Consider the following 22,670-nt stretch of genomic DNA (forward strand, 5'->3'; position numbering starts at 1 on the left):
ATTGTGTTTAAGTTGTCCTCTTCTTTTTGCTTTTTTCAGAGTATTTGTGAACCAGTCTGACCTGGCTATCACAGCCAAACAAGCTATGAAGAAATGGAACAACCTTAAGGAAAAATACAAGGTAACCTACCATTTAATGTAGTGGGACTTACCAAGTTTTTTAGATTTACCAAGTTAATATGCAATTATTTTTTACAAGTGGAGTACAAGTATTATAGGGCAAGGATATATGTTATCAAACACTTTTAAGAAATTGTAAACTAAACAACATATCCCAACTTTCTTTTTTTTCTGTGTGGAAAATTTATATTGATATATATATATATATATATATATATATATATATACATAGAAGTTAAAATACTGATGCCAAACATAATATACTTTTATATATATATATATATATATATATATAAGTATATTATGTTTGGCATCAGTATTTTAACTTCTATCATTATTGCAAGATATCTTAAAATAACTATTAACTTAAAATATCTTGACATGAAGGGAATATATACAGGATAGCATTGCAGCAAACATTTGTGAATCCATTCATCTGTGGAAACTTTTTGGGACTACAAATATGTTCAATAACAGTTTTCACCATTATACATGATTTTTTAGGAACTTAGGGATCCTCCAACAGGGAAAGGGGTGGAGGCAGGTGGGGTGACTGCTGCTACCTGGCAGTGGTACAGTCAGATGGATGCTGCACTCCAGGGGCAGCACTCAATAAGTCCGCCCCTGGTAGTGTCAGCAAATCTGACTGCCACTACAGGTGGCGTTGTCACCTCTCCGTCCTCTGCCCCTCCCAAAGAACGGGCCAATCCGCCACCAAGGAAGAGGGCCAGGGTCAGTGAGGCACTCCAGGATTTCATGAAGGAGCAGGCAGAGAGGGAAGAGGAGAGAGAGCAGGAGGCAGTGGCGAGTGAAGAGGCGAGGGAAAGAGCAGCCTCTGACAGGGCAGATAGATACTTAACTCTCTTTGAGAGACTTGTAAATAAATTGTAAATAGCCTGTATTATTTGTACTGTTCTTGATTTACGATTGTTGTATTGCAACAATTGTAACGCTCAATCTACTACTTCTATAAATATTTTTGAAATTGCAGGAAAGACATATTTTGACTTAAGGTGATAAAGCAAGTCTTACAACGGCAGTCATAATCATGCCTTCTTTTTGATATTATTTGTAGACAGCCATCAAATTTGGCATGTTTCTTTTCAACTAAAATAGGTAATAGGTATTTTTTCCTGTTGTCATTGCCATTCTGCTAGGTGTGCTTAAAAAAAACAGTCAATGACCACATACACAGTATTTTTTAATTATTCATCAACTAAACAATTTTACAGTCTAACTAATATAATGATACAAATAAATATATTCATATTTTCAAGGTAACATTTTCATTTACATTTCATTTTCATTTATTCACTATTTATTTGACAGGGACAGTGCACACTTAAAATAATTGCAACTGAGTTAGCTAGCAGCTTATTTGCATCTATTGTCCCTGGGCATTCACTCAGGTTTATCCCCTCAGTCGTAATCATGCTCCCTCAGACATGCAGGCAGCTCTCCAGGGGCAGACACCTGTGCAGCAAGTCTGGCACGGAGAGTATTTCCTGAGAGCTCCCTATCCTCATCATCAGGAACGTTCCCCTGATCTTCATCCTCATCGTGAAGTTCCTCCTCCTCCTCCAGGATATCATCTGTCGAGAGACAGAGGTTGTGTAGGATGCAGCATGCTGCAATAACTTTAGGGGCAAATAGAGGCCGAATCTCCAAAGCCCTCAGGAAGATGGCTCGCCAGCGGGTTTTTAGCATTCCAAAGGTACGCTCAATGATGTTCCTGGCCTTGGCATGGTGCTTGTTGAAGCGTGCTTCAACTTGGCCTGATGATTAAAATACAGGTAATGTAAAAATATATGTAGTGTTTCAAATGCAAAGTAACAAATCCAATAAAAATTGTCTCTGTGTATTCTTACCCGCTACAGGCTGGCGGTATGGCGTCATGAGGGTGAGAGGATGCTGCAGACATGGGTACCCCCCGTCTCCAAGAAGAAAGAAGCCAGCTGGTGGATATAGGGACTCCTTGTACATTGGAGATCTCCGGAGGACAAGGGCATCATGGACTGATCCGGTGTTGCCAATGTAAATATCCAGAAATTTCCCTTTGCTATCACACACACCCTGGAGAACCACAGAAGGGAAGAGCTTGCGATTGAAGTAACACTTCTTTTGTGGTTCAGCAGGTGGAAGTACTCTGACGTGGCACCCATCTATTGCTCCAGCCGCACAGCGGAATGCCTCATGGCCAGCCAAGAGAGCAAAGCCTGCCCCGACCTCTTCCATCTCTTCTGGCTTGGGGAAATGAATCACCTTGTGAACAATGGCCATCATGTCATCCACTATACTGTGGACTATTCTGCCAACTGTGGCTCTCGGTATGGCGAAGATGTCTGCTGTCACTCTGTATGAGGTGCCACATGCAAGCCAGTAGAGACAGACAGCCACCTCGATTTCGTGGCTCCATCCATGTGGCTTTTGCCGAGGCAACATCTGGACCAGCAGGTTGATGGTTTCTCTGGAGAGCCTAAAGGCTGGTTTTAGGTCAGCTTCAGAGAAAAAGTATGTGAGGATTGGCACATAGTTATTTATTTGTACATACCTCTGAGAAGGCATTTGATCCTGTGTTTAAAAAAGAAAAACACACACATATATATTACTTATCATCGATTAACATTCTAAAATTATTTTTTTATTATTATGATTTTGGTAAAGCAAGGAAAGGCCAACACAATGGAAAGTAAAATGGTAAGTTCCATTCCTTCTAGTCTGGTTATATGTATTTCTTAAAATTATGTAGGCTATAGATGTTCTAATAAACTTTACTTGATTTATTGTACAATGCTTTCCTGAGTTGTTTTATCTGAAAATGTGAGTGTGAACCTTTTTTGATACAGGTCTAAGGTAGTGCAGAGCGTACTGTAATTTAAGCTACTCAAACAAGCTATTGCTATTCCATTTACCTAATCCCAATTTATTGGATAAGGAAACTATAAACTAGTAATTTTTCCTATTCATCCAGAGTTCTCCCCTAGGATTTTGTGAGGAGGTGATGGTACTGGGGGGCACAATCAAAATGATCAAATGTAGTTTGACTGATGTAATCAATTGTAATACTGAGTGATAAAAATTTGCTTTATATTAAATAGGGGTACAGTATCCCTGTTGAGAACCTGGTTTTATACCTTAACATTTGGTATAATGTTTGCCACTATTATTTAAGTTAAGTGCTGATTTAAGTCAACTTTATAAGATAATGTACGTACATAATCAGAGACAAGCGCTAAAATAGCATATTGCCGTTCCATCTTCCTCCTCCTCATCCTAGTTCTCCTCATTTGTATACGCCTTCTCAGCTCAGCAGCTTCCTTTTCTGCTTCTTGGTAAAGTATACCCATGGTGACTGCTAACATTACCCGGTCCATCTTTGAACTAACAGTTATTTAACCTTAATTATTTGATCTTCTCCAAACAATAGACTACCTTAACGACAACCAATAGCTTGCCCTTTACCAGCGTTTTTTTTCCGCCTTTGGCTAGTGATGTATACAAACAAACAACAGAAGCAGAATGAAAGTAGACAGGCGTTGCTTTATTGTTATGAATATAACTTAAATTACATTGTAGTGTACAGTTGTAGATTAATCCATTGAGCCGAGGGTATTGGGCGATAAAGCCTGGCTGTTATCGTCAATAATTCTCGTCATGTTTGGGTACTGCAGACGGCGTCTGTGCCGGGGAATTATTGCGCAATACCAGCAAGAACACATCGTCTCAAACTGTCAGCAGCGTTCTGTGTGCTCGTCACCTTGTGAGTTCATTCTTCCAAGAACAACTAGCAAGAGCGTTCTCCCCAAGAACACAAGTCCGTTCTTTGCATTCTTGGTTTTGAGAAACACCCACTGTGCCTGACGGAGAGTGGCTGTGTCACAAGTGTGGTGTCACTATGTAAATAGATATAGATAGATATATAGATAGATATACAAATAGAATAGACAGATATAGACATTATATATACATAGAAGTCATCAATAATATAAATAGTTAGTTTCAGATAAAATGTTAAATAGTTTATATACACATTATTATTATTATTATTATTAATATTATCCATTATCATAATCATCATCATCATACATTCACACAACACTATCATTTCTATATGTACATATCAGTCATTATAAATTGTTATTGTTAAAATTAAGTTATTTGTTAATTGGTTAATTTAATGTTATTTGTGTTCATTCTGTTTTAGTTTTTTTAACGTTAATGATCAATTTTATGTGGGGAAATTAGTTCTTTTTGTAATTGTCACGGTATACAAGTTCATTGCTTCCTTCTCGTCTCGTGTTTATGTTGTTGTATGAAAGCACGTGTGTAGTGGGCGTGAATGAGTGTCATTCCTTGATCCGCTCCAGCTGATCGTCATCACATCACCAGCTGCAGCCGATGTCATCTCACCATATATTCTCACAGTTCTCTCATCTCCTTTGTCAGATCGTTGGATGTTGTCTCTCCGTGTGGTGTTCCTGTTGGATTCGTTGGATGTTTGTCTCTCCGTGTGGTGTTCCTGTTGGATTCGTCGTCGTCTCTTCGTTGGATTGTCGTTTGGGTTTCCACTGCACTTCACGGGTTCGTCTTCGACCATCGAGGTCCCTGCGTCATCAGTCCACACCCGTGTTCCTGTCGTACGTTTCACTGTTCAATAAAGAACTGAGTTTGACCTGCGATTGCTTCCGTCCTGTTTTTGACAACCATGACAGAACGATCTGACCGTGCTATGGAAGCAGCAGGTTCGCCGACCTCGTTGGAGGAATTCCTTCAGCACAGCGCGAGAAGAATGGATTCTCAGGAGAGGGAAAGGCGGAGGTCCCAGGGCCTCTGCCTATACTGTGGAGGTTCGGGACACTTTGCCTACAACTGCCCGGTAAAAGGCCAAGCCCGATAGTAAGTATGAGGCTACTATCGGGTGGGATCTCCGCCGAGAAGACCTCATCCACATCTACCCTCCTTCCGGTAAGACTGAGATGGTCAATTCACCAGCACGACTGTCAAGCACTTCTGGACTCCGGGGCTGAGGGTAATTTTATGGACAGTACTTTTGCACATAGACTTCAGATTCCCCTTAAACCACTCACACAGAGGATTGCAGTACACGCATTAAATGGTCAAGAACTTCCCATCATCTCGCTCATCACCGAAAACATCACACTCATCACCTCAGGCAATCACTCAGAAACTATTTTTTTTATATACTGGATTCCCCCCTGGCACCTGTAGTTCTTGGACACCCCTGGCTCATTCATCACAACCCTCGTGTGGACTGGCAGCAAAGAGCTATTCTGGAGTGGAGCAAGGAATGTCATAAGTCTTGTCTGATGTCTGCTTGTCCGTCTGTGCCTGTTTTTGTGTTACAGGAGGAGGCAGGGCACTTGTCTAACGTGCCCGAGGAGTACCACGATCTGAAGGAAGTGTTCAGTAAGTCTCGGGCTGCTTCTCTTCCTCCGCATCGTCCCTATGACTGTGCCATAGATTTACTGCCAGGTAAGTCTCCGCCTAAGGGCAAGTTATATTCGCTTTCCAATCCGGAGAGGGAGGCTATGGAGAAATATATTTCTGATTCTCTGGCAACCAGTTTCATCCGTCCTTCCTCTTCTCCGGCGGGGGCGGGGTTCTTTTTTGTGGGAAAGAAGGACGGGTCTCTGCGACCTTGTATTGACTACCGGGGGCTGAATAACATCACGGTAAAGAATACTTATCCTTTGCCGTTAATGTCTTCAGCCTTCGAGAGGTTGCAGGGAGCGTCCGTTTTCACGAAATTGGACTTGCGTAACGCTTATCATCTGGTTCGCATTAGGGAGGGGGATGAATGGAAGACTGCCTTTAACACCCCCAGGGGGCACTTTGAATACTTGGTCATGCCTTTCGGGCTGTCCAACTCCCCAGCAGTCTTCCAGGCACTGGTCAATGACGTGTTGCGAGACATGATAGATCAGTTCATATATGTTTACCTGGATGACATATTGATATTTTCCTCGTCTCTCCAGGAACATGTGCAACACGTTCGACGAGTGCTTCAGAGGTTGCTAGAGAATGGGCTTTTTGTCAAGGCGGAGAAATGCGATTTTCATGCACAGTCTGTTCCTTTTCTAGGATACATAATTTCGTCTGAGGGAATGCGTGTGGACCCTGAGAAGGTTAAGGCTGTGGTAGAGTGGCCAAGTCCAGATTCCCGTAAGGCCCTGCAGAGGTTTCTGGGGTTCGCCAACTTCTATCGGCGTTTCATTCGCAACTTCAGCCAACTAGCCGCACCTCTGACTGCCTTGACCTCCCCCAGAACTCCGTTCAGGTGGTCAGATACAGCCGAGGCTGTGTTTGCCAAACTCAAGAGCCGCTTTGTTTCAGCTCCCATCCTCGTTGCCCCTGATTCTTCACGTCAGTTCGTGGTGGAGGTCGACGCGTCAGAGGTGGGGGTAGGAGCAGTCCTGTCCCAGCGTTCGCCCGCAGACGATAAGATGCATCCTTGCGCGTTTTTTTCTCATCGTTTATCCCCAGCCGAACGCAATTACGACATTGGTAACAGGGAGTTGTTGGCAGTCAAGTTAGCGTTGGAGGAATGGCGTCATTGGTTAGAAGGTGCGGGGGTTCCTTTTATCGTCTGGACCGATCACAAGAATCTAGAGTACATCAGAACCGCCAAAAGATTGAACTCCAGGCAGGCTCGGTGGGCACTTTTTTTCGGTCGTTTTGATTTTTCTCTCTCGTACCGCCCGGGTTCTAAGAACATCAAACCCGACTCTTTATCTCGCATTTTTGATCGTTCCGAACGCCCGTCTACTCCCGAGTGCATTTTACCGGAAACCCTATTTGTTTCCACACTCGTATGGGAGATCGAATCGAAGGTCAAGACGGCCTTAGAAGGGGTAATGCCTCCGCCCGGTTGACCACCGAATCGCTTATTTGTGCCGGAGGGATTACGGTCCGACGTTATACAGTGGGGTCATTGCTCCAACGTGGCTTGTCATCCAGGAGTTAATCGTACTAAGTTTTTAGTCAAGCAACGATTTTGGTGGCCACTTATGGCTCGTGACATCCACAGTTTTGTTTTGGCTTGCTCGGTCTGTGCCACTGGTAAGACTTCCTGGACGTGGTCTCTGACAGAGGACCCCAGTTTGTGTCCAAATTTTGGCAAGAATTTTGTAAGTTACTGGGGGCGACGGTTAGTCTGTCCTCAGGGTTCCACCCCCAGAGCAATGGTCAGACTGAGAGAGCCAACCAAGATCTGGAAAGGGTGTTGCGATGTTTGGTTTCTAAGAATCCTTCCTCTTGGAGTCAACAGATTTCCATGGTGGAGTACGCCCACAATACGTTACCAGTGTCGGCTACGGGCCTATCTCCGTTTGAGTGTAGTTTAGGTTACCAGCCACCTATTTTTCCTAGTCTGGAATCCGAGGTCGCGGTCCCCTCCGCTCACGCCTTAATCCAGAGGTGTCACCGCACTTGGACTAGAGCCCGTGAGGCTCTACTCCAAGTGGGGGCGCGCACCAAGGCTAAGGCCGATCGCCACCGGTCAAAGCCTCCCGTATACGTCGTTGGTCAAAAAGTGTGGCTTTCAACTAAGAACATTCCTCTCCGATCCGTCTCTAATAAGCTTGCCCCCAAATTCATTGGCCCGTTCACTGTCACCAAGATCATTAGTCCGGTGACAGTCCGCCTTAGTTTACCTCCAGCGTACAGGAGGGTTCACCCCGTTTTCCATGTTTCAAAAATCAAGCCCGTGTTTCATGCTCGCATTAATCCGCCAGTCCCGGTTCCCCCCCCCCGCCGCGTCTCGTAGATGGGGAGACCACCTATTCGGTAAATCGCATTCTGGATTCTAGACGGAGGGGACGTGGATTTCAGTACTTGGTGGACTGGGAAGGTTACGGTCCGGAGGAGAGAAGTTGGGTTCCGGCTAGAGACATCCTGGATCACTCTCTGATCGATGATTTCAATCGACAGGTAAGGGAGTCTGGGAACGCCAGGAGGCGTTCCTAGGAGAGGGGGTACTGTCACGGTATACAAGTTCATTGCTTCCTTCTCGTCTCGTGTTTATGTTGTTGTATGAAAGCACGTGTGTAGTGGGCGTGAATGAGTGTCATTCCTTGATCCGCTCCAGCTGATCGTCATCACATCACCAGCTGCAGCCGATCTCATCTCACCATATATTCTCACAGTTCTCTCATCTCCTTTGTCAGATCGTTGGATGTTGTCTCTCCGTGTGGTGTTCCTGTTGGATTCGTTGGATGTTTGTCTCTCCGTGTGGTGTTCCTGTTGGATTCGTCGTCGTCTCTTCGTTGGATTGTCGTTTGGGTTTCCACTGCACTTCACGGGTTCGTCTTCGACCATCGAGGTCCCTGCGTCATCAGTCCACACCCGTGTTCCTGTCGTACGTTACACTGTTCAATAAAGAACTGAGTTTGACCTGCGATTGCTTCCATCCTGTTTTTGACAACCATGACAGTAATAGTTAAATGTGTTCAATAATTCACCAAATAGGCAGAATTGTGTTTATTTACGGTAAATTAATCCTCCACATGGCTTAACATGAGCAGTATTTCTAGCTATAACAATATACTAAGGTGATTTAAAATTCTTAAATTCTTAAATATAACGTTAGAAGATAATGTTATCGACATCAGTTTTCAGTTGCGCACCACCATTTTGGACTGCCATGTGCTTCACATGAGCAATCGTCGAATAAAAGAGTGTATAGACACTTATAAATAATAAATATACAACATATGACGATTAATATCATTATTTCACCAGCTTATAGTTGTTAAACTGTATGTGTTCCCTTGTGAAAAAAAAGTGTACTTTAGTGTACTTTTATAAAGTGTACTTATTACAAAAATAATACACTTTAAATGTATACACTTAAGTGTGACTTAAATGCAATGTTTTCGGGGCATTGAATGCACATTAAGTGTAATTTATTTCAAATATATCACATATTAAGTTGAAATAAAGTGTAATAAGTTGCAATTAAGAGTGATTTTTTGGAACAACTTAATTGGTACTTTAATACAACTTTATATATACTTTCATAATTGCTTCTAGTGTATTTAAATTATAGTTAAAGTGCACTACACAATATAATGACACGCAATTAATGTGATTAAAAATATGCTTTAATGTCAGTTAACAATACACTTAAGTGTGAATTAAATGCAATGTTTTCAACTCACTTAATGCACATTAAGTGTAATTAAGTTCAAATGTATCATATATTAAGTTAAAATAAAATGTAATAAGTTGCCATTAAGAATGATTTTTTTAAAACAACTTAATTGGTACTTTAATACAACTTGATATATACTTTCACAATTGCTTCCAGTGTATTTAAAATACAGTTAAAGTGCACTACACAATATAATGACGCAATTGATGTGAACTCAAATATACTTTAATGTCAGTCAACAATACACTTAAGTGTGAATTAAATGCAATGTTTTCGGCACACTGAATGCACATTAATGGTAATTAATGTCAAATATATCACATATTAAGTAGAAATAAAATGCAATAAGTTGCCATTAAGAGTGATTTTTTGGAACAACTTAAGTGGGACTTTAATACAATTTTATACCTACTTTCATAAATGCTTCTAGTGTTTTTAAAATATAGTTAAAGTGCACTGTTCAATCTCCCAACAAGCAATTAATGTGAACTAAAATATACTTTAATGTAAATTAACAGTACACTTAATTCTTAATTAAATGTAATGTTTCAAACACAAATACAAATTTGCAAAATAAATATAATTGTTAAATTTACATTAAATGCAATCAGTTGAACTTAAGAGTGATTTTAATGCATCTTTCTACATAATGTACTTTAACTACTTCTATTGTATGTAAAATAGGCTTATTATGTAATATAACTGAGAAAAAAACTAGTTAATTAAATATGTATTCATTTCAGTTTAATGCATTGCAAAATAACAAAAACCACAATGCTTACACTAACAATAAAAAAGGTTGGTAGTCAAATGATGAATCAAATTTTTGGTTTTCCAAAAGTAAATTTAATGAATGAATAAAGTTTTTAATGTCCAAACAAATAAATAAATAAATTAGAAAACAAAAAAAATTATAAGGATAATCTTAGTTTAATATTGTAAAATTAGAATCATACAAGTATCAATATTGCATAATTAAATCCCTTAGAAAAAAAAAACTCAAAAAAGTTGACTTACATTATTAATTCTTCACATTTTAACAGACAACAAATTAAGAACTGCATGAACTTTAAATTAACAACCCCTTTGGTAGGTTACTTCAGTCTAATGATCATTTAATTCTTATCGCCTCTAAAGACACCACTTTCCTGATTTTTTTTTGCATAACTCTCATTGTTGCACTTCTGTCGAAGTACAGCCCTGACTTGAGAAGGAGTGGTCCCTTCAAAACGAGTAATCACAGCATCTGTGAACACAAAAATAAAAACATTTTATTTAATATGATAATCACTGTTATCCGATTTAGATGCAATTGGTTTATCTAGGCCATACATTTATAAAGTAAAGAGACATGAAAACAATATATGCAACCTAAATATATATATTTTTTCATAAATTATAATGCATAAATTGACCAAATAAACCTGTAATGGTCTAATAGTTCTGTGTAGTACAACAGCAATAGATGGGTTACCATCCACACAAATTGTATGCATATTGTTGATATAGCATTATTAAATGATGGATGAAAAGACCAAGGGACAAAATCAAATCTATAAATCTTCAGAAAAACTTTATACTTGTCCTTCACATAAAATGAGACGGAAAGGCATTTACCTGAAAGCTAAAAATTAAATGTACAGTTAAGCACTATGAATAGTAATTTTTTAATAGTACATAAACACATTCAAATACAAAGGTTTGGACATCATCCATAGTAAAAAAATAAATAAAATAGAAGTGATGCAGAGAGCTAATGAGAGTGTTAAGAGAGTGTGAGTGTCAACGGAGGTTGAAGCAGGATCCAAGTCCAGTAATTCTTTATTCCTCAAAATCGGGAACCAAACAACCACAAATATAGCAACGACAACAGACAAGGAACAGACTGAAACACAGGGCTTAAATATACAGAACAGATCAGGGAAACCGAGACACAGCTGGGACAAATGAACGCATAATGACTAATTAACAACACACACCTAAACAGAACAAACAATTAACCAAACACCATGGAAACAAACAGGCAGGGGGTGGAGAACGACAGAACTGAACTAAATTCCAGAACACAGACAAAGGGTGTTTCTCAAAACCAAGAATGCAAAGAACGGACTTGTGTTCTTGGGCAGAAAGCTCTTGCTAGTAGGGCTGCAACAACTAATCGATAAAATCGATTATAATCGATTATGAAAATCGTTGTCAACGAATGTCATTGTCGATTAGTTGGTCTGCTTACGTCACGGGGAGCGTTTACTGGTACGCACACACACGCAAGGTCTCTCTCCCTCAGGCGATCTGCCGAGCGCGCGCGCTACACGGTTTGGAGCAGTCTCTTCTGTCACACATGCGCGCTCTTGCTTGCGCGCTCTAGATTTCGGGAGTTTGAACTAATTCGCGGGCATCAGGGAGCCGCAATCAATATGCGGGAGACTCCCGGGACTTCCGGGATCTTGGGATGTCTGTATTTTGTCTCGAGCATCAGGTTGCGCAATCAGTTCGCTCACAACGTAAGTGATGGATTAAAATAGCGCTACCGCAGAAATAGGTTAAATTAAAACGGTCTTTACAAAGCGAAGCACTAAATATAAAGGCAGTTAATAACAGCAGCAGTAAAATATTGTTTTTTAGTCACTGTACTCAGTGGTTTTCAGCGAATGCTTGTGCACTAATGCATAATTTCTCCTGTCCTTTACTCAAGCCTGTTAGCTTGCTGGGTAACGTTACCTCCATTCCGTTCTCTTTTTATAGCATTTGTCTACTAAGTTTTAATTGTTTTTCAAACGCGATCTACTGCGGCTCTACGTTCACACAATTGTTTTCAGTCTTTCTATATTTATTTAATCAATTTATCCTTATATTATTCTTTTATATATTATATATAATATATATTATATTCTTTATCCTTATATTCCTTATATATAATTAATTTTAAATAAAAATTAAATGAATTATATATTTTAGATGTTTTTAGTTTGTTTTTAGTTCAGATATTCACATCTGAACAACATGTCTGTGTAAATTTGTTTTAACAAAAATTGTGTTAAAACATAATATGTTGGATATCATTTTTTTAACAATAATCATGTTTGTCAACTTGCCATCAGCAATTATCATTAAAAACAATGCAAATATTGATATTAGTAAAACTCAATGTGTGGCTTTTGCACTTTTTAAAGTACACTTTTACACATAAATACCCTGATTTACGGTTTTATTTAGTTATAATAAAAAAAAAATCTAATTTAATTTCTTTCCGATTAATCGAAAAAATAATCGTCCGATTAATCGATTATCAAAATAATCGTTAGTTGCAGCCCTAAATAATAGCGCTTTATTTTGGACACTCATATGACATTCTTTAAAATTATCATTAATTTCTGTATAGCTGAACGATTAAATGACTGTGTTCAACTGTGAGAATGAAACCAACCTGTTTGTTCTTCAGTGTCTTCTTGTTTAACTCTGAATGTTTCTTCAATCTTCACGTCTTCACTTTCCTCTTTAATAAACGCCATCATTATAATAGTGAGTCACATGGATCTCAGTCACCAGGAGTTTTTCTGTGTTTTTGTCCTGTTAAAAATGAGAATAATTAACGTTAAGAAGAGTATCAATAAGCTTTAGTTCAGTTCACTGGTAAGAGAGTCAGTCAGAGTGAGTTAATTGACTTAAACATTAGCCAAAAAGTCATAAAAAAACTAAAACCTAGTACTATATGAATAAAAGAGCACAAATAGACAGACACATCATTAGCCTACTATATCTATTACTTATAATTTATTTTTGGTGTGATATGTAGATTAATATAGACTGCACTTTCATGAAAACATTGGCTATTGATTTTTACTACAGGTTTATTCGTCAGACTCGTTGATTCGAGCTGATGGCTTTTTAAAAGCATTTGTGGGCCGTTTTGAGTCTCTGTATGGAAAGTGTCATGTGTCTTATAATGTCCACATACTTGTACATGCAGCAGCATCTGTAAAAAAAATTGGGGTCCTTTATGGAGTCACAGTGCATTCTTATATGAGTCCCAGAATGGACACCTCCAGAAACTCTTTCATGGCACACAAGCTGTAGCAGAACATGTTAACATGTTTAACCTTTACCAGCATGTTCCACAACTCATTGCTGCTGTATTCAATGATGAACAACAAACACAGCAAAGCAAAAGCTTTGTTGAAAAAATGTTGGGAGGCACCAAGATTGTGATAGTGTATTGGTAGTTCTAGCGTGATGTTTCTTGGATGTCCACATGTACGATGTCTTATCTCCTTCAAGAGTCAGGTTTTAGTGCAATAAAGCTTTCAGTTTTTACTCTAGGGCTGTGGTTAATGGCAAGCAAATTCATTCAAAAGGAGCAAAATCTATATCTAAAAGAATCAACCATGCAGTTCAAACCAAACATGGGTCTGTAGCATTAATACGATCATTTATAGATGTAGGGAATGCGCAAGGAGAGGGTCATGCCTTCATTGATGTTATGAAAACAACATGAATGACATCAGCAAAGACAGAGAATCAGGGATAACAGCAACAAGCATTTTAAAAGAAAGAGGGATAGACTCAGTTGAACTCATCAAATTCACAGACAACCTGTGTCTATCTCAAGGACCTGCCAGGTCTTGCAAATATATTTTTTTTTTGCATCTAACCAAATAGATGAGAGTTGGATTAAAAATAAATTGCTGGTTTTGCATCTTAATGTTATAAGGTAAACGTGTACAGTACAGACTCATATCTCTTGAATGTTGAAATGTCTTGGATGTTTGCATAAATGCATAATTTTGAAATGATTTAAGAGTAATGGTTATTTTTTTATTTTTGCCTGTATCTATTCTTACTCTTAATTGTATTCATTTATTTGTTAAGATTCATTGTTTCTATTGCTGCCAACAGCCAGAGCGTAATATATCAAAAATAGTTCAATGAAATGTACTTGAATCTGATTAAATAAAAATTGTATGAATAAAACTACAGCAACTATTACAGAGTTTTATTCTCTAGTCTAGACATTATATAGCCTATCCTGAATCCAAAACCAGTAGGGTTTTTTATATTTATTTTTCGTATATATTATTTATTTTTCATTTACAGGAAAAAACTCAAGTAAGGAAACATTTTGTTTCTGCAGGATTTTTCACTTGTGCTGCACCGCAGTATGTGCAGGACATTCCTACTTGTTTTACAATGAGCCCTACAGTACAACAACAGAAACATGCAGAAAACTTCCAACACTGGTGAAAAAATGTATAATTCCTGCAGGACTGCTGTGCAGCACAAGCGAAAAATCCTGCAGGATTTCTGTAGGTTATTTTTGTAAGGGTTATGGTTAAGCATAACGACGTTACTTTCAGTGATATAACTCATTTCATAGCTCTCATAAGGCTGTAAAACAGACTCTAAAACGCAATCTAACCGAGCCAAACATGATTTATATCGATCTAAACACTTAAAACACAAACCTTTATTCAGCCGAATCACAGCAAATGCAGGAGCAAAGAGGCAGAGCAAAGGCGCAGCCATATGACGTCACACCACCAAACCAAAATAAAAGTACCGGTCAAAGTTTGGACACATTACTGTTTTTTTAAAATGTTTTTGAGTCTCTTATGCTCATCAAACCTGCATTATGTGATTAAATTAAATTAATATTGTGAAATATTATTACAATTTAAAATAATGTTTTCCTATTTTAATATACTTTAAAATATAATCTATTTCTGTGATGCACAGATGAATTTTCCTCAGCCATTACTCCTGTCTTCAGTGTCAAATGATCCATAATTATTTTTTTATAACCACTACTTTTTTAGGAAACTTTTTTTTAAGTTAAAAAGAACAGGGTTAATTAAAAATATTAATCTTTTCTAACAATGGAAGTCTTTACTATCACTTTTTCTTTTATCGATTTAACACATTTTTAACAGATTTTTATTACTGACCCCAAACCTTTAAACAGTACTGTATAAATTAATAAAAAAGAGTGAGATTTTGCAAACCAGTTTATTCCAGATATCACAATATTCAAATGCAAATAGTGACAAATGTGGTTTAAGTGTGTCAAAACAGTGTTTGAGCTCATATCGGTAGCCAGTCATTGTGTTGTTCTTAAGTAGTCTATATACTGTAGTATGTGTCAAAAATGATTAATGATTTTATGACAGGATGTGACAATGGGGGGTTTTATGAGCAGCAGGTTTCTTGTGACCTTTTGGCCCCCCATGTGGTTCCAGAGTTTATGGCTGTGATCGTGCAAGCGTGCGTGCGTGCGACATCAATCTGCTTGGTGTAACTGAAAGGAATGTTTTTTCAGGGGATGTCTTTATTATATCAGGATAATGTACACAGAACGATGAAATTATGAACAGAGGATCGTTGGTTTTCAGATGGATCAGCATCGTCCATAATATCTATGGGTGAGAATGAAACCAAATGAGTTTAGAGAAAACCAATGATGACAAATAAAAACATGTAAAATAACAGATATATAAAATAAGATGTTAAATTATGAAGTATTTTAAAGTAAGTTTTAAACTTTAAACGTGTAGAACTTAATGCTGAGATTGTCTCTATCTGTCTCACATATTCAAGTCACATATTCTTAAATCTTTCTGAGCAGAGGAAATGTCACAAATGAGTTTAAAGAAATAAAAAGCATTGATGACAAATAAAGCATATAAAATGTATTAAATAAGATGTTCATTTTATTAAGTATTTTAAAGTAAGTTTTAAACATGAGTCGAACATCTGTGATATAGGAACATCATGTGTATACCACAATATACTGACTTACAGATAAATAAACCATATAAAATAGTGATTAATAGATTTTATTATTTTAAATAAGATGTTAAATTATCAAGTATTTTAAAATTAATTTTAAACATGTGTTGAAGTGAACTTACCATCAGTGAAATTAGGATGTCTTTTTGGCTCTGGTTAAAATCACAGATCTTGAATTCATGAGCAGAAGAGATGTTTGCTCTCCATTTGCTAAATTGAAAATGAAGCTTGTCTCCATCATGGCAGGAGCAGCGGCCCTCCCCTTCCTCTCTGTGTAGCTGCTATGAATTAGCATTTGCAGTTTGTTTCAGGAAACATCAAGCAATTAAAAGATAGACCGGTCACCTGGGGTTTTACAACGGTCTCCTATAATTAAATCAAAGCCTTTCATATCTGGCAGGGAAACCCCAAAATCTGACCGGTCTATCTTTAAATTGTTTTTGATCAAGCATTACTTTGACCAGAGCACTGGGGGAATGTCGGTGTTCCTGTTCTCCAAACTTTGCCAAATACACACCTCCACAGACAGGAAGGCTTCAGATCAGGAGATCTTATGATAGGAGACAGATGTGGTCTTTGATTGTATAACACCAGGTGACCGGTCTATCTTTTAATTGCTTGATGTTTCCTGAAACAAACTGCAAATGCTAATGCATAGCAGCTACACAGAGAGGAAGGGGAGGGCCGGTGATTGATGAACATAAACCTGAATTACATCTAAAATACTTTCTTTTCTTTTCTTTTTTTTACTTAAATGATAATTAAACAAGCCCTTTAATTTTTGGCAAACAAGTGCTACTCAACAGAGGTTTACTGTTAAAATTATAACATGGAAGATTTTTTTTATAATAATAATTGTATTAATATTATTATTAGTAATAGTAGTATTACATTAAGATGTACATTATACTGTACAAGAGTAATCTATTTATATCAGTTTCTCAAAGTTAAACCAAACTTTTATTTTGACGGGTTGCCGTGTAATAGATAATTTGTAAATAGATGCCGTGTAAATAGATAATGTGTCTCAAATGAAATGTTGTCAAAATTAGAATATTAAACCGCAAAATGAGACTCTTAATGAGAATCCTGCATGTTCTGCGTATCTCTGTGTCAATGAATGGCGGTTCCGTTTACTGCGGTGCTTATATGCTACGTTGCTTTATTTGTACACAACAATCCCTTGACACATAAATGAATAAACTCTTCTTACCTAGCAAATTAATGAAACTAAAAGTAAAGACATTTGAATATTATCAAAATTAACAAAGTATAAAATATCACTTAAAAGCGAAATCACTAATGTAACTAACAATAAATGAATGCGAAAACCACCAGCCTCGTAGAGGAATAAAGTAGAGTCACTGTATTCCGGACCTCACGGTATTCCGGACACTTGACCTTTTCCCGCAAATTCTATAAATAAACACTTCCAAGTCATGTCATCTATATATCCGTGTCATCTTAGCCTCCTCCTCATTCGATTCCGACCAACCCTATGTTTCAAGAGCCAGTCGTTTCAAAGAAATCAACGTGAGTTTCTTAAGTACACTAAACCAATGACTGTTCAGAAAATGGCGGGGGGAAGGTTTTCCGGCAGGACAAAAGGAAGAGGGGAGAAGCATACATCCGCAGAAAACGGCTCTTAAAACATGTTCACCCACCAAAAATGACAAATAAACATTCTTATGGTCTTATAAAATAATTATGAGTTACAATTTGCAAATATTTGTACTTTTTTAAAGGGATATACACATTCAATGAGGCACTTTGTCTGACATGAATTTGAGCGGACCCAATAAAAAATTAATCTAGACTTTTAATAACATGAAAAATATGAACATCAGCAAAAAACGATATACGTTTAAGGTTAACGTTAGGTTTCCTCCTCTCCCTGGTGTGTCCTGGCAGTATTAACATTACAATTTGAACATTAAGTTACAGAAAAGCTAACAAATGCATGTCTTCTTTTAGTAACGTTATGTTAGGGAAGAATGTCAGGGAGAAAATACAGCAGGGAAATGCTAGACGCAGCATTAAATGCTGTTAAGTTAGGAGAAAGTGTGAGGAGTGTCTCACAGTCAACCTTGTCAGACCACAAGCTGGGGAAATCTGAATGTGGCCTCCTCCAAATAGGGCCCTTACCTTGGAGGAAGAAGAAGGTTTAGTAAATTATATTGTTTGGATGGCAGATCATGGTTTTCCCCTAAAAAGAACCATTGTCAAGTGCCCTGGAAATAATTAAAGAAAGCAGCCAGAAGACTCTGGTCAACCTGGAGACGGGGTTGAGTGACAACTCGTGGGTCCGCTTCAAAGCTTGCCACCCAGAGCTGACCACCCGGACACCGGACTTGCTTGATAGGGCCAGGGTCCTTGCTGCAACACCTGAGGGAATAGATGGTGATCTGCCAGAAGGGAAAGCGCCACATCTACCGGCAGCATATAACCACCAGGGAGCACATCACTGTGCATGTAGCAATCAGTGCAGCTGGTGAAAGTGTCCCTCCCTTCATAATATATCCCCGCTGCCTTCCTAGTGTGGCGTATGCTTTGGGTGGGCCAGAAAATAGCCTTTACGACTATACGGACAAAGGCTACATGACAGCAGAGCTGTTTTTGAATTGGTTGGACCATTTCATTAAGTATGCCCCTCCTGCACGCCCTCTGGTCCTTATAATGGACCAGCACGAAACCCACTGTGGCCGTCATGCGTATGAAAAGGCCGTCACTGCAGGCAACATCATGGCAGGATTCTGGAAGGCAGGAATCTATCCCCTGTCAAGAGAAGCAGTGGACATGACACAGGGCAGATTCTTCATTGTATTCCCTAACAATATTCCTATTAATTGTGTTATGCAATTTAAATCTAACATAATGTGAAGAATACCAGTTTTTAACTTGAGCACTCCCTATCTAGATTGTAAAGCTCGTGCCCACTGCAGCTGCTGTGCCCACCTCCTCCGCCGCTCCCCGCTCCCTCCTCTGCAGCCGCCACTCCCTCCTCTGCAGCCGCCGCTCCCCGCTCCCTCCTCTGCAGCCGCCGCTCCCTCCTCTGCAGCCGCCGCTCCCTCCTCTGCAGCCGCTCCCTCCTCTGCAGCCGCCGCTCCCTCCTCTGCAGCTGCCGCTCCCCGCTCCCTCCTCTGCAGCCGCCGCTCCCTCCTCTGCAGCCGCCGCTCCCTCCTCTGCAGCCGCCGCTCCCCGCTCCCTCCTCTGCAGCCGCCGCTCCCTCCTCTGCAGCCGCCGCTCCCTCCTCTGCACCCGCCGCTCCCCGCTCCCTCCTCTGCAGCCGCCGCTCCCTCCTCTGCAGCCGCCGCTCCCTCCTCTGCAGCCGCCGCTCCCTCCTCTGCAGCCGCCGCTCCCCGCTCCCTCCTCTGCAGCCGCCGCTCCCTCCTCTGCAGCCGCCGCTCCCTCCTCTGCACCCGCCGCTCCCCGCTCCCTCCTCTGCAGCCGCCACTCCCTCCTCTGCTGCCGCCGCTCCCTCCTCTGCAGCCGCCACTCCCTCCTCTGCAGCCGCCGCTCCCTCCTCTGCAGCCGCCACTCCCTCCTCTGCAGCCGCCGCTCCCTCCTCTGCAGCCGCCGCTCCCTCCTCTGCAGCCGCCGCTCCCTCCTCTGCAGCCGCCACTCCCTCCTCTGCAGCCGCCACTCCCTCCTCTGCAGCCGCCGCTCCCTCCTCTGCAGCCGCTGCTGGTGGAAACTGGCCTCATTCCAAAATATTTAGCGGACATCCTGGTCACACCCACCTTTGGTCAGAGAGCGGAAGGGATACGAGTCGGGATAGATTTTTGTAATCTTTATCGTCCCATTAATTTACAGTTCTTATTTTTTTCAAATGTAGAATCTGACAGCAGTAGCAATAATTCACTTAATCAGTTGCAAACTAAACTGCAAACATGGGCAGCATCTTTTTGCATCCCTCTAGTAGCTCTAATAGCACTATTGGCAATCTTAAGATCAGAATTTCCTGATTTGCCCAAGGACGCAAGGACTCTTCTTGGTACACAGACAAAGGTATCCGTAGTAAACATTTGCAATGGTGAATATTACCATTTTGGCCTGGTAAATGGCTTGCAAAACATATTACTAAATTGATATTCATATTACTTATTGAAACTGCGATCCACGCTTTGATAACATCCAGACTTGACTATTGTAATGCGTTATATATGGGAATTAGTCAGTCATCTATTTCCCGTCTACAAAAAGTCCAAAATTCAGCTGCTAGACTTTTAATGGGGCTAAAAAACGTGAACACATTACTCCGACCCTGATCACCTTGCACTGGCTTCCGGTTTATTTTAGGATTGATTTTAAACTTCTGTTATTGGTGTACAAATCCCTGCACCGGCATATCTGTCAGATCTTTTAATTGAATATCAGACTGGACGAAGTTTGAGATCCGCGACTCAGAAGTTACTCAAAATACCCAGGACGCATCGAAATCAAAAAGGAGATTGCCCCTTTTCTGTAGCAGCACCTAAACTTTGGAATAGTTTGCCTAAACATATTAGAGATGAGATTAGCTTTTAATTAGTGATAATTTAACTATGTGTTGTCTATGTGATGGTGCTTTTTAGAGTAGACCCTTTTCTCCTTCTGTGTTCAGTGTTACATTGTAAAGCACTTTGGTCAACTTGAGTTGTTTTAACTGTGCTATATAAATAAAGTTGCTATTGCTATATTAGGTAGGATCTCCAATATTTCTGAAAATTTAAAAACTCTTGCTTTGCAGTTTAATATTGATGGCACCCCCCTGTTTAAAAGCTCCAGAACACAATTTTGGCCAATTCTTGCAACAGTTGACTGTGATAAAACCCAATCTCCATTTGTAATCGAAACAATTTTATTATATTTTATTTTAAACTTTTTATTTGACCATGAACTTTCCTAGGGGTGAAAAACATTTAGACTGTACCTTTATGTTGATTTTATGTCCTTTTTTAAATAATTCTTTTAGGTGGGACTTAGAGGCTAAAAGCAATTATTCACTATAAATGTTGTCATCCATCCTAACTTTTCCTGCTGGTATTTACTGTCAATGTCACTTTCTTTTAAGAGAGATACATGACTCCAGTCCGACTGTCTCAGGCATCTTTTCAGCGGATTCTTCAAACTGCTAACCTCTTTAAGACTAATTGTTTTACAGATGCGTTTTAAGTGTATGAAAAAAACTGTTGTGTTATTTTCTTCAGAAAATCCAAGTAGAACAAACATCACAGGGGAATGAACATACCAACGGTAATAAATCAAAAACAAAAATTCCATGTTCAAGTTTTAATTTAAACAGTAAACCTGTTATTTACTGCTGATTATGGTTATAAAAGAACTAGTAGAGTTTCTCTCTCTCTTAATATATTTATTTACTTTATTTGTAGAGTTGTTTCCTTTCAAGAGGAATGTGCTACAAGTTCTCTTGGAAATTAAGGCAGCACTAAAAGAGCAGAGAGCAATGATCCAAAAATTACAGAGAGTGCCTGTACCTGAACCGGAAATAGGATGCGGCTTGCAGTTACCTTTACGGTCTCTTGAAGATTTTGATGCTTTGGAGAGGTTGGAAGAGACCAAAAAAAAAACAGATTGGTATGTCTTGTAATGCAATTACACTTAACAGGGTTCCTACGCTGTTTGGGAAAACATGGAATTTGATTTAACTTCCAGGTCTTGATAAGTATGGAAAAAAGAAAACAAAGATAATTGAAAAGTATTTATGTTTCCAAACGATTTCCCCTATTCAGTTTTCATAAAAACAGAAACCATTAGAGATGACTGTACTATATACCGAATATAATGCTGAAAATAATGCTGTAGAACCATTTATACTATATATGGTCTGAAAATCTACAGAGAGGTTTGGACATCTAAGAATACCATGCTAAAATACTTTCTCATTACAATTGTACAAAATGGGTTTCTGAGTTACTGTATACTTTGTCAGTTTGAACGAGTGAGGCCATTCTCTGTTGACCTCTCATGTTTTTATTTTTTGGCACCAGTCTGAGTAAATTCTAGAGACACTTGTCTGTAAAAATCCCAGGAAATCCCCAGAAACAGAAATACTCAAACCAGCATTTGACACTGGCAGCAATCATTTATGTTTGCAAGAAAAAAAAAAAAAAGAAAAAAAACACACACACACACACACACAGTCACACTTTAAAGAGAGAACAACAGAGAATGGCAAAAAAAATGTCTATGGAAACACGTGTATCTCTCAGATAAAGTCTATTTAGAAAGGTTAATAGAAAATGTCTTTTTGTGTGCATTAGTCGGGCATTAATGTGAACACTGATCTCCTTGTTTTAGATTTGCCAGCTGTCACTTCTGGGTGGCCATAAATTGGAAGACACTGTAAGGAAAATGTTGAACCACATTTTAACCAACAAACTGGCTTCATCATTTAACTGTGCAGGACCTGGACAGAAGAGGAGCTCCGAGGCCTCAAATCTCTCGACGATAATGTTCCGTAAGTAATAGATTCTAGAGTCGCTAAGAGAGCTTTTCACACTATCTTTGTTTAACAGTTTTGTCAAATTATTTAGGAAAGTCCCATGTAGTCAATTTTATCTCTTAAGACTCATCTTTGATCACCAAAATTACA

The 22,670-nt window shown here is 39.3% G+C and overlaps 1 protein-coding gene across 1 annotated transcript in view; it reads right to left on the reverse strand.

The window, feature by feature from the left end:
- LOC143718627 (uncharacterized) overlaps positions 1 to 12,830 on the reverse strand; it is a 31,748-nt gene extending 18,918 nt beyond the window's left edge. The window contains exon 1 of the mRNA XM_077209652.1: positions 12,720 to 12,830. Coding sequence (XP_077065767.1) covers positions 12,720 to 12,807 — 88 coding nt within the window. The 5' untranslated portion in view covers positions 12,808 to 12,830. The remainder of the gene's footprint in view (positions 1 to 12,719) is intronic.
- Between the last annotated feature and the right edge of the window lie 9,840 nt (positions 12,831 to 22,670).

This window comes from Siphateles boraxobius, unplaced genomic scaffold (assembly GCF_051911475.1).
Source record: "Siphateles boraxobius isolate OS27281-9 unplaced genomic scaffold, OSU_SipBor_1 61, whole genome shotgun sequence".
NCBI lineage: Eukaryota > Metazoa > Chordata > Actinopteri > Cypriniformes > Leuciscidae > Siphateles > Siphateles boraxobius.